This window comes from Podarcis melisellensis (genome assembly GCF_964234715.1).
Source record: "Podarcis melisellensis genome assembly, chromosome: 1".
NCBI lineage: Eukaryota > Metazoa > Chordata > Lepidosauria > Squamata > Lacertidae > Podarcis > Podarcis melisellensis.
In genome coordinates this window covers 13913858-13931139 of record NC_138528.1, presented here as the reverse complement: position 1 = coordinate 13931139, position 17282 = coordinate 13913858, and the positions used below count along the sequence as shown (strand labels likewise).

Below are 17282 nucleotides of genomic sequence, written 5' to 3'. Positions count from 1 at the left end.
TCTGGGTATACAGTAGAAACATGTAGCATTTCCAAGGTATTATAAACTGAAGGCTATGTGGAATTCAATATAAGCAGATGCCAAACAGTCCTGATAAAAGTTCTTTGTTCAATTTCCTAATTTAAAGTTCTCCCCCTTAGCATTGTTATAAAAGATTTACAGCCAGAAATACATAGCAGTATTTGAAAATGTATAAATAAATATTTTGGAGATGCAAATAAAATAAAAAACCCATAAAATATATTGTTTTTGCAATTGGCCACATACCCCATTTTCAGAACGCTTCTCCCCAGGTATACTGACTCCGTTCCTTTGGTTTTGAGTCTGACGGCCTGGGAAGAATACAGTTAGAACATTTAAATGCATTGCTTCTACTGAAACAGCTTCCTAAATCTTAGTCAACTTTTTAAAAGAACATTCTCTCAAAACAAGAACTCCTATTTTGATTTGATGAAAACAATTTATGAGTAAATGTTTTCCAACTTACTGGTGGGACAGGTGTTTGTTTTTCTAGCCCTATTTGAAGCTCAGTTAAGAGCTACACAATGACCGCTGAAACCAACATAATCAGAGTAGTTTTTCTGTGGTGTAACCATCAAGTAATTATCCTCTTTCTTTGTGGAGAAATTTAGAAGGGATAGACAGGATTGGGAAACTTCACTGTTCCTGCCCCTTGAAAATTCACCATCACTTTTGCTGGAGGAAGCAACACCCCATTTTGTGTAAAGAGCACTCGCCACTTTCACTGCAACTGTTCCGGGGGGGGGGGGTAAAGTCATTCCTCTCTTTTAACTAGTTCCCATCAATAATTGTCTGCCCATCTCTTCACTTGTAAGCACTCAGCCAACTACTCTTGGTATCGCTCCATGAAGGAAGAAAGCAAACCTGGGGTATCTGAGGGTTGAAATTTTTACCAATGTTTTTCTGGGAAACTAGTGTAGCAGTGGAGAACCTCAGGTCCAGTGCAGCCCACTTGGCGCTCTGAACTTTCCTCGCAGTCCTTGCTTTTATTTAGGGTGTTTTTTCCTGATTGGAATGTGTCAATGAACTCTGAAAATGTCCCTTGCCTGTTTGGACTGAGGACAGAGGGGTGTGTGAGTGTGTGTAGAAACTAGCCTACTGTACAAAGGTAATATTTACACCCACTGCTCCATCTGCTTTTGACTCTGGCCTTGCCCACCAGTTAATCCAAGTCAAGGTTCACAAGCCAACTTCAAATTGTCTGTAGTTTCAGACATAGGTTCCAACTCCTAGGGACTGAGGTCCCTTCAGCCCCCTAATAAAGCATTTGGGGGCCAGTCCCACCCCATTAATGGGCATTGCCATTCAAGTGGTGTGCATGCACCACATCTTGTGCTTGATTATGCAGGGTGGGACTTATCTGCCCTCCCCCCATATTTTATTCAAGTTGGCTCCCCTGATTTCAGATCAAGCCATAGTTAGTTGGTTGGGGCAGATGTACAAACATACCATAGTGGAGTGAAACAAACCAGAGTTTAGGACTGCATCCGAACACAGCCATCATCACAAAGCCATTATCTGAAATGGATTTCTAAAGGAATCCTCTTCCAGATTAGAATGTTTGGATTGTCTCTTTTAGTAGATGTTATGCACTTAGGCACATAGTTGGTATGTTTTATATCAGCTGAGGAGGCAGGCTGCTTAGACATTTGAGCAAATGTACACTAAGCATTAAGCTCAGTGGTAACTTTATATATTTGATATATTTCTACCGACCTTAGCTTGTGTAACCTGTTTATAGTGAAGCTTGGCAGAACACAATTTTATCACCACTATGAATGTGAATGAAGCCTGGCTTGATTGGCTGCTGCTGCTACATACTGGCAGCTAAGCTGCTTGGGGATGCAGCTACAGGCTCTCACTCTATAATAATACTGGGAGTGACTGACCTTGTAATGACTTTGGAAGAAGAGGTGGGGTGGGTGGAAGGAATGTGGAATTTAGAGAAGAGCAAGTAGCAAGAGAACATAGGGATTAAAAGCTCAACTGCAGAAAAGTCCAAATACAACATGCTTGTAAAAGGCAAAAATACATACATATAGAAGTTGGAAGAAGCAGGTATTAGCCTTAGGAAGGAGCCCAAAGGTGGCTCTGAATGTTAGAAGTGCTGGCAAGCATGTATGTAAGAGTGATAGTTTTTTTCACCGGATGTAATGCCCAAAGGGAGAATGTTTGCATCTTCTCTGGAGGGTCAGAAATGCCTAACACATGGCCTGTATCCTGTATACAGCATCCAGCCCCCGCCCCTGAGGATTTTGTGCCTTCCCCAAATAGCCCATTTTTTTAAAAAAGTTGTTGCTGTTGTCAACCATTCCTGATGTGTCCCTACTACAATGTCATTATATTTAAAAGCCTTTTTCTGAGCCCAAACCCCATTTTTTGCCCAATTTTAAAATGTATGTTTTTTTGAAAATGTGTAAGGAAACATACTCAGCTAGCAAAAGACAGACAGATTAAGCACATTGGTTTTGGGTGTCTGCAAACCCAAATACTTTACACATCCTTGTCAGGCTCCAACAAAATCCTGACATTATTTCTGAAGTCATTCATATAGGCTGGGTTTTTTTAATTTAGTCTTCCAAATACCTGCTTCAACAGTTTCTGAAATTTTCTCTGTAACCATGATAACCAGCAGCTTACTTGTAAGAATTAAAGCTGAGATTATTATTGGGGGCCCATCTTGGGAACAGAAAGGGGAGAAGCAAGAATGGCTGTCGTGTCTGGAGGCAAATGGTTCTTACAATTCATGAGCTTAATGGGTGGATAGGTGGAAGGAAGAGAAAGCAAACAGAAATGTCTAAGGACTTGAGAGGTAATGAAGAGGAAAAAGAAGAAACAAGGGGAGAGTGGGGGCTGGCATAATGACCAGACACCAGTAAGAATGAGCAAAATAATGCTGGATAGAGTTGGGCAGCTGTGGTAAAGGCCTATGGGCCGGGAGCAGGGGACGCTTTGCCCTATAGAAATTCTTTTATTTAGCTTCAACCATCTGTACTATGGAGTCAACACAAGTATTTTGTCATCATATTGACAAGTTTTACTTGTCTTTACAAAACTGAGTCACATAAAGATGAGCTGCTGAGGCACCAATGAACAATTTAAAATATACCCACCTTGTTCACTACTTTCTGTTGGGGATTCTTCATGTCGAAGAAAAAACTTGACCTCCTCCCTACGGGGTCCCCACTTCTGTAGATGGTCATACATCATGTGATCAAAGGGGATGTGTCGTTCTAAATAAAATAAAATGAAGTATTAACAGTTTATTTTACTTTTCTCTCACCTAATAACTTTTTCTAAATCACGTTAGTAGGGTCCAAATAATTTATTTCAGTTTTTCAAACATTTGCTTTTCCAACTTTTTTGAGGGATAATCTTATTCTTATTCTTCAAGGAATAAGATTGTTTTGAATAATTTTTCAGAAAGTTGCATGTCTTACAAAAGCTGAGTTTTTAAAGGGCATAGTTTTCATACCACCAAGCCATTTGCATATAACTAATTCTGTCATCTGGGATAGCCAATATGGTGCCCCTCAGATGTTGTTGTACTCTAATGCTCATCATCCCTGACCATTGATTATGCAAGCTGGGACTGATGGGAGCTGTAGTCCATAACATCAGGCAGGCGTCATATTGGCTATCCCTGTTACAGTCCAACAAAACATAAGGAGATCACCATTGTTCTAGCCAAGGCCTTGAACAACTTGTGAGCCAAAAAACTCAGGAGGATATCATGCTCTTGGCAAGGCTATATATAGTACATGGCTGGTCTTTACCATGACAGATCACAAGTTCTACCAGCATGGATAGTATTGTATTACTACTTCATACAAGTCATTTATGTAAACTAAGGTGTGAAGCAGTATATAATTTGCTGAAATAATAAGCTGCTGAAGATACTAAACAACGCCAAATAATGACTTTTGCAGAATGATACCAGTCTATTTATTACTGTCCCAATGAACATGATCTCTCCTTCACTCCATTGCCATCTGAAGAGGTAGCAATTGTGGTGCTCTCCAGATATTGCTGGACTACAATTCCCATCATCCCCAACTATTGGCCATACTGGCTGAGGCTGATAACATCTGGAAGGTGACCCTTCTACTTCATTTCTTAAGTTTTCAAAAAGAAAAGGGGTACCGTATTTTTCACCCTATAGGACACACTTTTTCCCCTCCAAAAATGAAGGGGAAATGTGTGTGCGTCCTATGGGGCGAATACAGGCTTTCGCCGAAGCCTGGAGAACGAGAGGCTCTCACTCTCCAGGCTTCAGGAAGCACTGCGCAACCCTCCGGAGCCCGGCGCCAAGCCGCGGCAAGCTCCGGAGGGTTGCGCAGAGCTGCCTGCCCTCCCGGGGGTCCGTGCAGCTCTGCGCGACCCTCCGGAGCCCGGTGCCAAGCCGCGCCGAGCTCCGGAAGGTCGCGCAGAGCTGCCTGCGCTCCCAGGCTCTGCGCAGCTCTGCGCGACCCTCAGGATCCTGGCACCAAGCCGTGCCGGCCTCCGGAGGGTCGCGCAGAGCTGCCTGCCCTCCCGGGCTCCGCGCAGCTCTGCGCGACCCTCGGGATCCTGGCGCCAAGCCGCGCCGGCCTCCAGAGGGTCGCGCAGAGCTGCCTGCCCTCCCGGGCTCCGCGCAGCTCCGCGCAGCTCTGCGCGACCCTCGGGATCCTGGCGTCAAGCCGCGCCGGCCTCCGGAGGGTCGCTCAGACCTGCCTGCATTCCAAAGAGCTTAAGAGTGCGTCCAGGCTTCGCACAGCTGTCCGCAAGCCTGGGGAGACCGGCGCGGCTCCCTAGGCTTGCGGATAGCAGGCTGTTCTGGGGGCTGGGGTCGGGGGAAGCTCGGGCTTCCCCCGCGCCAGCCCCGTGCCTGGGGGAGATTTTTTTTTTCTTTATTTCCCCCCCCAAAAAAAAAACTAGGTGCGTCCTATAGGGTGGCGCATCCTATGGGGCGAAAAATACGGTATAATATACCATTAAGTCAAAAGTTTGCTAAAGTCAAAGTACATTGGGTTAACAGACCTTTTGCCAATCACTTTTTCCAAAGAAGGCAACAGAAGTGCTTCTTTACAATTCATGAGGATTGCTAAACATCATTCTGGGCTGCTGATGTAACAAATGGAGAGAGGACTCTTTTAAGGTCCTCCATGCTCCTGATGTATTCCTTCCTCTCCCCACACCTTAACAATATTAAATGGACCTTAGTTAAGTAAGGCTCTTTGTAACATTGGCTCTCTGACTGCTTCAGTGTCTGCTCTAATCTCTCTCCAGGTATACTGATTTTTAATTTGCTCTTTACCCATTTTCTGGGATTATGCCATACACAGCTAATTTATAGTAATTAAGGCAATTATATGAGACTTGCATCTTCTGCCAGAATTAGCTGGGTGGGCAACTTCTCCCATTCCGAGGAACTCATCACATCTATTTTGTTAGCCATAGGTTTAAGGCTAAATGCGCACATTTAGTTACTGTACATGCAAGTCCATGTTATATACAAACCATCTTCACAAAGATGCTACTAAATTAAAGGTGCTACAAAAGGTGCTACTAAATTAATTTTGAATACCATGCCTCTTCTAATAATAATTTAGAGGGCAAGTGATAATATAATGACTGGGCGGGGTGGGGGAGCACAGCATTAAAACACAACATTGACATGTCTGACAATCCTATTTTTATTAATTAACCATTTTCATATTATTAGCAGTCTCCCTGCAATTTGAAAATACCTTCTCATTTTGAGCCTAAGGGGGAACTGTATGTGTAAGTATGTTTCCCTAAGGTTGATAGTGCTAGAGCTGTTGAAAATTAGAAAGACTGAAATTGTCTCAAACAAGAATGAAATTATAAAGCCTGGCATAATATTGAGCTACTGCCCTCTCAAAAGTAAAAATTCAGCATAAAATCACTAGTTCAGGATACCAAGTGATTGCTTACCATTTCCACGCCAGACTTCAGAAAGATGGCAACTACCTTCCCCAGGTTCTTTGCAAAATTCCACCACATCTCGGCAGGTTGTTTCAGGTGTAATTGGCACTTCAGTCAGAATCTGTTCATTGTTACTCAGGAACACAGTTAATATCATCTGGAAAAAAGAAAAAAAGGCACCATATAGAGTCAATCTTTCAAAGTGGCACAGATTCTGATTTGCATAAAATATCATAAACACACCAGGGTAAGGCAGATGGGTTGAAACTACTGACAAATCTCCAAGTGATTTGCCATAGATCTGCAAGGATTTCCAGCTCCCAATAGCTGAACATGCTAAGCTTTAAAATTATATAAAAAATTGCCTCCTCACTTGCAAAAGTGTGGATATAAAAACATTGTCGTTGTGGAAGTGCTTGGTGCCTAAATAAACTAAAAAGTGCCTAACCTTGGTATAGGAGAGGTTAATGTCACAATAACCATACATTACTCAGAACTAACCCTCACTAAAGTCCATGGGGATGGCTCCCAGATAGGATTAGAGGCTGAATTAATTAGTCTTAAAGGTGCCACGCTTTCACCAATGGCAAAACATGATCAATCAATAAATGCTGAACTAACTAAATGATTATGGCAATATTCTACCACAGTGAGCAGTTGAGCAACTGCATCTTGCACTGGCTGCAGCTTCTGGACAACCTCAGGGGCAGTACCATCAAAGTGCACAGCAGCAATGTGGCCAACAGTGGTCAGTCTATCCTGATTTAGAAACAGCTGGAGTTGGTAAAAGGTACTTCTAGCCACTGAGATTACTTGGGCCTCGAGAGCTAGAGATGAACCCGGGAGTAGCCTCAGACTATGAACCCTGATCTTGAATCCTGCCAGGATTCAGACTCCATTTGTGGGCCCTCATTCAGCCCACCACCAAGTCCAGGTACTGGTGTAGGACTTGTGTGGCCTCTCCTGATACAGCATACTGATGACATCTCACCTCAAATCTCCTAAAGATTACTCCCAATGGTTCCCAAAAGCTTCATGTAGATGTTAAATAGCACTGGAGACAAGATAGTACCCTGCAGCACCCCACAAAACAACTGCCAGGGGAGCAAAAGATAATCACCCAATGTCATACTCCAAAATAGATCCTGGAGATAGGATCGGAACCAGTGCCACCTCTTGGGATCCACCATGCCAAGTGATCCCATCACCTGCCTGCCAAGTAATTGATAACTCCCATTTTTGTAGTGTCTGGCAAAGAGCAAAAACAGACTTATGAATCCCTTGGTGAGTTGCACTAGATTAGAAAGTTAACAAGTTGTACCACTTGGGCTAAGCAGCCTTCCAGAACTCTGTGCCCTCCAGATGTTTTGGAATGAAACTCCAATAACCCCTGAACATAGATCGTGTTAATGAGGGGTGCCACCTCGGTCACTATGCTTCACAAATTTATGTGGGCAGGGATCAGCAGACACTTTGATAGTTTCAATGAGGCTCTTGGGGCATACTTACTTTGTGGAAGAAATGTGCATTCTTTCCCCCACAAATATCAGATCTGTGTTGGCATGGTCTACACCAGTCTTCCCCAACCTGGTGGCCTCAGATACTCTGGAATAAAGCATCCATGATAGCTCACCATTGTACATGCTGGCTGGAACCGAAGAGAGTTGGGAGTCCAACAACATATGAAGAACACCAGGCTGGGCAAGTCTAAAGTAAACCAATATCTAAGAGCTACTTTTATCACGTAATTCCAGCAGCAGAATTCTTGTTTTAACATATTGATAAAAATACTACTAAGGCTACTGCAGCATTAAAATGTTAGGCAAACATGTTTTTATGCAGATGATTCACTAGGGAGAAAGCTTCTGCCTTGTCAAAACTACTGCTTTCAAAGTGAATAATTAAATTTTTGTTGTTAGAATAGCAGAGCTAAGGCCCACAGCTAATTTTAGATCTTAATGAAAAATCTACTTAGCAGCGAAGTCAGACATTGAGAAGCTATTAATTCCAGTACATATTCTCACAGTGGCAAATTTATTTGTATGCATAAATAAGGCTATGTCTCCATTAGTGGTTTAAAACACAGTAAGGTCATTTTTCCCTGCTGTGCTTCAAGTTGCATTTGAACATTGCTGTACACACCAGATAAGCAATGGGGATGTCTTCACCCAATGTGGATTTCCTGCTTGGTTTCCCACCCCAGCCATCCCACCCTACCCCAAACTCGCATTCACAATCTACATATGTATAATGGCTCTCTCAAATGTACACACTTCAGCTTAACTGTAAAGTGAATGCGTTTTGTGTTTTCAGATTGGATAAAAGCTGGTTTGAGGGGAAATGCATCAAACAGCAATATTTCTCAAGAAACTACAGGATAGATATGGATTGTGGCTCACTTCATGTGCACATGGCTTCAAACAACAGCAGTGAGAGCACACTGGAGCCAGAATAAACAGTAATGTGTGCACAGCCTAAGATTTATTTTTCCTAAATGAGAATGAGCATGAGAAGCCTACAGTTGCACCATGCTAGAATGTCAAACAAGACTTTGGTGCAGCAGTACCCATGGTACATGGGGTAGGATCACAGGACAACTGGAGAAAAGGACTGTGTTATCCTGTGCCCAAACCATTTGCTTGGATTCTTCAGAATTGTCCATTGTTTTTATTTTCTTAAGTAAAATTCATGCAATCATGAATGGTATACAATACCTACAGAAAAGACATGCTTATAAAATAATAACAAAAGACATGTTAAAGGTGTTGCAAATATATATTCATTGCATGCAGTATATTAGACTGGGATCCATACAGTCTTATGTTTATTTACAAACAGGGAGTTGTCTGTAATGCATGTAAATCACACGTTTTCTCTAGCTCAAGGAGGCATACACACTTCTATCGCTCTCCATTTTATCCTCACAACAACTCTTTGAGATACATTAGGCTGAGAGATAGTGACTTGGCCCAAGGTCACCCATAAGCTTCATGGCTGTGTGGGATTTGAATTCTGGTTTCCCAGGTCTTCGCCCAGTACTCTAACTACTACACTACGCTGGCCTTTTCCTTTTCGCTGTATCACATCACTCCATATCAAATGATGCTTTGAGAGCAGATTTTGATGGAGTACAAAGAATTGAAGTAGGAAAGGACTGGCAGAAGAGCCCTGGTGCACACATGAACACCACACATGAATCTTTTAATTCTGGGCATAACATAGTTATGTAACACTTTTTTAAAGCAAAACTGTTTCACATTCACCATCTCAGGGTCAACTGGAAGGCAAAAGCCAACATTCAGCCTTACCATCTCTTTGACATGATGGCTTACCATATAAATACAATGCTACAAAGGCATTCAAACATGATCCCCCATCCTCCGCACACACACAATCCTGCAATGTGAAGCTGTACAGTTCTGGAAGGGCTGCATTATGCAGACTAATGTCTGTACATTTGACTCAGTCATCAATAATATTTAAAACAGCCTATAAGGTAAGACAACTTTCTCCCCTTATTACAGATGGAGTTCTGAGACTGTGGGGCAGCAAACTTGCCTTAGGCTACCAAGCCACCTCATGGCTGAACTTGAACTTCCAGCTCATATATGCAACACTATACTGGGCCTCAGCTAATTAACACAATAAAACATGTCTTACCTACACAAGGTGTAATCAAGCACAAGTTAAAGTTACATCTTTTAATGTGTGTCACATAATACAATCCAGGAGAACTTTGCCTATTGGAATTGTAGAAGCAGCAGGAAGGAAAGTGCTGTTGAGGGATGAGATGCTTTCCTCAAATAATAAAGAGCAAACCAAACACAAACCTTGGCTTCAGAAGGAAATCCTTCTCTCTTGTAGCTCTCCCAGTAGTAATGAAATGATAATTAACTGCTTTATTGCCAAGAAGAAAAAAAGATACAGTGACCAAAATCCAGAGAGTCACAGAACTACTTCTGCATGTCCAAGGCAGCTTTGGGATTATGTTTATTGAATAGCAGCCTCCTTGTGTCACATAACAAGCTTCTTTCAAACACTGAGACCTTTCAAAAGCAGTCTGATCTAGCAAGGGAGGGGGAGGGAGCCTTGCTGTTCTGGGGGTGGAGGGAGTAAAAAATACCCCTGGGTGTGTCTAAGCCCTCAGGCATACCAAACTAACTTCTTTGGATCAGAGACAAGTTCCCAAGCAATACTTCAGACATTTCAGTGGGACTGCCATTTTCATTAAGATTTTCAAAGAAAAACACATCTTTATCTAAAAGGAGGGGGGGGAGTCAAACCCACAGGACTGCATTCCTCTAGAACTTGAGGAAAGAAAAACTTTGTTTTATCTTCAACTTTAGTACATGATTTCCCTCCCTATTTCCTATCTGACTTCACATAGGAAAGAATTGGGTTTTCAACGTTTCAATGCATTTCAATCCAAATAGCATCTTTATAATATCTTGTTAACAGAAAAAGGAATTCCCTATGAACAAGCTATCAAAATGCAACCTGCATATTCTGACTTTTTAAAAAACAATGCTTAATCAACTCAACAGTTAACCTTTAAGAGATTTCCTGGTTATCGGGGTTGCTTGCAAATGTGACATTGTGTATGGACTTCATGTTTCCAGGAAAAAAACATGAAAACCAGGCTTCCTGTTATAGAACATTAAAGCTACTGTAACTTTATATATTTCTGATCACAGAAACCATCTCTGATTATTTAAGCTAGCTGCATTTTAAATAAAATGATTTTCTGATGTTGCCTACAAAATCACTTGCTTCAATCTCTGGGGTTAAGTCTTGCTAGCTGAGAGTCTAGGACAACAGAGGGAGCCTGGGCTCTCCTGTGCCAGCTCTCATTGCCATGGTGAATTTTTCTAATTTAGATTGCAACAAAAAAAGAGAGAGAGAGAAAGTAATTGTTGCATTTTGTCCACAAAATGAAGGATAGAAGGAGTGTATGGATTTTACTGTATGAGGCACTAGATACGGCATCCATTAGCCTACTGGTGCTGAGCTGGGATATGTGTGCGGGTTTTTTTAACAGGCTCCTACTACCCTTGCTCCTCACTATGAAACTGAACCATATTCAAGGTGCTTCTTCCCACTCTGTGACTTCTGCAGTCTAGAATACTACTGCTGGCAGTGCAGGTTTGCTGGAGGGGAGCCCCGACTGTAGGAAGATTCAACATCAAATGTAAGAATCCAGAGTTTGACCCTATGTTCTGGTTGCATGGATACATTCCAAAACAAATCCAATTTGGTGGGCATTTTCCTAGTTGGAATATAAAGGATTTGTTTTATTTTTCTCCTCCATTTTAAAATATTATGTAATAAATTTTATTGATTTTTTTAGATGGTGATATAAACAAGACATAACCAAATTTTAAAAGTTTTGAAACCCCTTCCTTAATTTACTTTGTTAAATATATAAATACTGTAAAATAAAGGTTCATGGTTAACAAAGTTTTCACCTGTGCAAAAGGAAGGCAAGGATTCCAAGAAACCAATTAGTAACAACACTACTCCACTATATAGAAAGACCATGCCAGGGTGAGGTGTGTGATGGAGGCAGGAACATTCAGCTATCTAACAACCTCTGCTCATAACAGCAGTTAAGTTGCTTTGCAAAATATGGACTATGAAGCCCATCTCTACCTCCACTCTGCTACACTTATTCTACAAAGTCTAAGAACTTACAGAAACACTGCCTGGCTGCCTTGGCCTATCAAACCAGTCCCTTTCAACATGTCTATGGATAGGAGTATTTTATTTTATTTTAAATAAACTTGCATAAAATAGGTAAGTCGTCTAAGTTTTAGATAGCTGTGAACAATGAATTATATTCTCTGGAGTGGCACTTGCCTACCTCCAACAGCAGACAGAAAGGATAAATGATTATAGATCTAGTGTGGTGTACATTTTAAAATTTATGCACGTCTTCATGAGTATGTACTGATTCCTAACATATTAAACATTTTGTCAGCAAGATACAATTACATGTTGCTATGGACACATTAAGTTGCTTCAGAAGCCAATGCAGTGCTACAAAAATAGAAGATACTTGAAGTAATTATAAAATATCCACAACAATTTATATATTCTCCACAGTTCTGCATGCCTGCATGCCCATCTTCTCCACCTAAATTATGTATTGCAGGAAAACTGAGAGAAGGGAAGGCAATACACTAGAGTTTGTGGAACATGCAATATCTAACTTGGGGGGGAGGGATTGTTTATAGATACGTACATCCTGCCCTTGCAAATTCCATTGAAAAAATCATTCTATAAATCACCCATTGAAGAAGAGGACCAGCAACTGAATGATAAAATGCACTGTCCCCCACAGAACAAAAAGTCTATTGGAATAAAAAGGACTTAAACAGCAAGGGATGGGGCCAACCATATTTCACAGGGTGTTCTAGGATCTGGGTGTGGCCACTGGGAAGGCTGTCTGTCTGTCATGCATGCTTCCATGGCGGGCAAGACACAAAACGCCATTTCTCCCTCAGATCCTAGGAAGGAGGCAGAAGTGTTAGCTAAGTTATCCTGGACCTAAGTACTGCTTTACTCTTCCTCTTTAGGAAAGCTTCAGCACCTTAGTGCCAGCAGAAATTAATTACACCGATAGCCACCTTTGGCAAAGATCTATTTACATTCCTAGCACCCATAAAAAGGTATGTGTAAAAATGTATATAGTTAACATGGTTACATGTTACAGCTAAAGGGAAGAGGGAAAGGAGACAGCAGAGGAACTTACCGCAGGATCCTATGCATGTCTATTCCAAAGTAAATCCCACTGCATTCAATGAGGCTTACTCCCAGGTCAGTATATGTAGGATTGCAGCATGAGAGGGAAGGAAAAGTGAAGCCACTTGCTCACTTCCCAGTCCATTTTATGGTCATATTTCCATACACATTTCCACTAGCCATTGTTTCTAAGTATGGCGCAGAATGCCCCCTTTCCCAGGCTAAAATAAAAGCCAACCTCTAAAGCAGGCATGTCCTAAGTCCGTTTTAGAGGCCTAATCCAGCCCTCTAGTCTATTTAATCCAGCCCCCGCGTCAGTATATGACCGGGGGTAAAATCCAAAAAAAAGCTCAGCAACTTCAATACTAAAAAAAGCGCAACACCTTTGGCCAGCCCTCATGTGCACTTCATCAAATCTGGCCCTCTTTGAAAAAAGTTTGGGCACCCCTACTCTAAAGTTAGGCTCAGCTTAGTGCCAGCCCTCCAAAACACAGTCACCACTTCCTTTCACTATCCAAACTTATCAGGAAACAACAGGGAGGCTTAATTTTATTTTATTACTTATTTATTAAAATTTCTATACCACCTGTCATCCGAGGATTACAAGGCAATTTACAATACAAAAACACAAAAATATCTAACATAGTAACAAACAAAATCAGTAACGCCCCCCCCAACCCTAGCCCATCCGTACTGCCACATTAGTTTCCAAGCCACAAGATCTATGGAACCTGTGATCCTGCTGATGTTAAGATCCTTGCAAAGTTGCCAGGTGCCAGTGCAGAATCTTAGACACAAGATGTAGTTATCATAGATCCTAGGATGTCATGATCCATAAGAACTGTACTGTATCTTTTGCAGTACGTGCACCCAGTATGCTACCATAAGTGATGAAGGACCCATCCTAAACACAATGGGTCCTTTGCTTGGAATGGGGCTAAGTTTAAAATCTTATTTGAGACCCAAGTCGAATGGAGCCCTAATTAGCTAATCTAAGGATAACGTATTTCCAGTTAAACCCAAGCAAGTCTCCACACACAATTTGGGGGCACATTTCTCTACTTGGGATATAAAGATTCAGTTATATAAATCTATGAAAAGAGTAAAATGAATCACACACAAATGAGTAACAACAACACAAAACAATGAAATGACCTAAAGGGTGTTTTCACAAGTGATGTAAAGAGTGTATTTCCCCTTGAAATGTAACGCTTGTGATTGTTAATAAAGCATTAAAAAAAATGAAGGCAGCCATTTTAACATTGAAAGAGTATTCTAGGTAATGTAGGTTTTTTTATTCCATTTATAGACACAGGAAATACGAAAACTGTTCTGTTACTTATGAAAACAGCCTAAGGCATGACCTTCCAAATCAGTGCTACAAGGTTAAACTACGCAAGCCAACCTTTCCAATCTCACAACTATGCAGTCCTTGTTCACTGCAACATGGTGCACTGCTTTTCCAACTTACAAATACGCCCCCCCAGTGGCGTAGCGTGGGGGGTGCAGGGGGGGCCAGCCACACCGGGCGCAACATCTGGGGGTTAGGGTTAGGGGGCGCAAATCCACGAGTTAGGGGGCGCAAATTACTTGCCTTGCCCCGGGTGCTGACAACCCACGCTACGCCACTGCCCCCCCCCCAAGCCAAGCTAATACAGATCTCTTGAGTCTTTTCTGTCATTCGTACGGCAGCATGAAACAAATCAGAAGATTGGGAGACAGCTGCCAGGTCACTTATGAATTCTCCAGATAAGCACCAATTTCAGTACAACAAACAAAGATCCCCTGCACCAGGGAAATTGCATTTCTCCAAAAAACATTTATTCACAGATATTAATAATGTGACTAATGGCAGCAGTATCTTTTTATGAACATTAGCAAAAGGATGAACTACCTCTACCATTTATACACCATTTATTAAAAAATCTCAAAGTGATTTACAAAAAGATAAAACAATAAAATTGAGAAAAATTCACAACTCTTCTTTAAAACATACACAAATTAAAATACTAAAACAGATTAAAATTACCTCAGCTTTCTAAGCATCTTGGTAGGCTTGTTGTCTATACAAGAATGTTTTCAGCAGGTGTCAAAAAGAGTACAGTGAAGGTGCCTGATTGATCTCAATAGGCAGGGAGTTCCAAAGTGCAGGTGCTGCCACACTCAACAATTGAGTTCTTACAAATGCAGAACGGGTACTATGTGGCACCTATAGTAGTACCAATTCTGCTGACTGAAGCGGTTGATCATTAGCAAAATGCTTTTCTTTACAGGGGAATATAAATAGGAGGAAGAAACATATACAGATATATGCTCAGGACAGCTGTTTCTCACAAACCTCTGGTGGTTATTATTATTATTATTATTATTATTATTATTATTATTATTATTATGAATATACTACAAACTAGGCATTGGCGTAGCATGGGTTGTCAGCACCCAGGGCAAGGCAAGTAATTTGCGCCCCCTAACCCATGGATTTGCGCCCCCTAACCCGTGGATTTGTGCCCCCTAACCTGTGGATTTGCGCCCCCTAACCCTAACCCTCAGATGTTGCGCCCGGTGCGGCCGGCCCCCCCTGCACCCCCCACGCTACGCCACTGAAGCTAGGGGAACAAGAAAATAGGGTTGAAAGCAAATTCTAAAATTTGCTTTTGTTTAAAAGAATTCAAACACACATAATGTAAACATGCCAGCAAAACAACTTTCCAAAAAAGTGCATGTACAAAGACAGCATCATTGGACGGATGCAAACCTCTACAGAGGAAAACAGTGTTTTTCACTTAAAAGCTCAGAATCACAAGATAATGTTCACTCCTATAAAAGAATGCTACAAAAACCACACACACACAATAATATAAGTTATGTTAACTAGCTCTCACCTTTTTTTTCATTATTTTGCCTATTTTCCCATTTCTCTGCTTCAGGCCGCTCCTCCCCAGTTGCCAAATGCTCTCTTTTGATGTGTTTAAGACGCTTTGTACAATCATTCTTAGAATGTTCCTCATGTGTAAAGTCACACAGAGAGATTTAAAAATGAAATTAAAAAGTGAAAGCTGGAATCTAAAACAGTTTCTGTGCAAAGGCTACAGTGCTACAATCTACTTAAATGGATATTCTGGTCTGGTCTGCAGCTATATGAATACAAGAGGTAGTGACGTGCCTAGATAAGACAGCCTAATGAAACAAGGCAGAGCACAGTTGTGACAGCAAGTAGATATGGTGGATTGAATTTCACCTAATTAGGTAACCTTACATGAGGAGCTCTCTTCATCAAGTGTGTAGTTGTACTAACTGCTGCCTCTGTTTAAGCAGTGTCACATTTTAAAAGATGGGCTAACTTGGAAGTGATTATTACATAAGTAGGGAAACTTAAATTTCCCCTCTTTAGAAATGTAGCATTTAGTCTGTTTACTACCTGCCATATAGAAGACAGTTCTCACTACCAATTATATATACATATACTAAAATCAATAGATATCAACAGCAGTAATTATTTTCAGCAGCAATCATTATTGTGCAGCATGTGCAAATGTATCTCCATGATCAAACATGCTAACCTTTTGCAGTGACAAAGGAATAGCAACAGTGGTAAGCATTTATACAAGGGTCAGGAAATCTGTGACTTGGTGCACAAATTAGCTCTCTTTGTTATTTCAAACAATGCCTCCCCTCCATCATCTGCACCCATTAAATGGTATCAGCTTGCATGACATCAACCCCATATAAATGACCTGCATCAAACTTTTTATGGAACATGGACAGAAGCTCCTAAATTAAGATCCAGCACTACAGGACTGTTATATACTGAAGAGAAAGTACCCCAGATCGCAGAATTCATGTCAGCAACTGGGAAAATTGTTGCTTACAACTACATAAAGCACATGTTTTTTGATATTTAATTGGCTGGATTTTCAAGATGTTAGGGGTTTTTTTAACACAAAATATAAAAGTAATTACTGTACAGTTACTTTTTTGATTACTTTTGCTCAAGAGATTGAGACTGTGCCCACATTTTACATTAAACCATAAATCTTTAACTTGGGTATAGCATGAATAAGCAACACACTGGTGCATGCTGCCCCCAAGTCCTCACTTTGCAACAAACCACAAGCCCTTCCTTGTTGTATTGTGCACTCATGGTTTGTTTTTCCCTAAACAGACCACAACCAGGAAGGAGAAGAATATATATTGACTACCATTTGTGGTTAGGAGAGAATCAACCCACAAGTCCAGGTTCAGACAACACAACAAACTAAGGCTTATAGTTTGTTTCTCTTGGTGTAGCAAGGTCAGGAATGTGGGTGGGAGGAAAGCGGAGACTCTTGAGCATGCTGTGTGTTCACATTAAGCCAAAGTTAGATATTAGTTTAGAAAAATGTGGACCAAGTAAAATCAAGTTCATTCCTTGATGCAAACATTGGTTACAAAGCCAGATAGCCATATTTGCCCAGCCTAGTATACTATTATTCATTTAGTACCATAAATGAAATAGGTGAAACAGCTCACCCCAAGGGCTAATTAGGAAAATAAACCATTTCTCCTTCTTAAGCAGCTTCAAGCAGGCTTTGAAAAATGTAACGATTTAGAAG

At 41.2% G+C, this 17282-nt stretch overlaps 1 protein-coding gene across 7 annotated transcripts in view; it reads right to left on the bottom strand.

The window, feature by feature from the left end:
* Positions 1-17282, bottom strand: part of PPP1R13B (protein phosphatase 1 regulatory subunit 13B) — a 64489-nt gene that overhangs the window by 36875 nt on the left and 10332 nt on the right. For 4 of the 7 annotated variants that reach the window (XM_081909471.1, XM_081909470.1, XM_081909468.1 and 1 more), the window contains exons 2-4: positions 5959-6106; positions 3135-3254; positions 268-332 (exon numbers count right to left, since the gene is read on the bottom strand). In XM_081909471.1, the coding sequence (XP_081765597.1) occupies positions 268-332; positions 3135-3254; positions 5959-6106 (333 nt within the window). Of the gene's footprint in view, positions 1-267; positions 333-3134; positions 3255-5958; positions 6107-15572; positions 15775-17282 lie in introns of those variants that run through there. The other 3 variants (XM_081909466.1, XM_081909467.1, XM_081909472.1) reach the window with 2 other exon arrangements.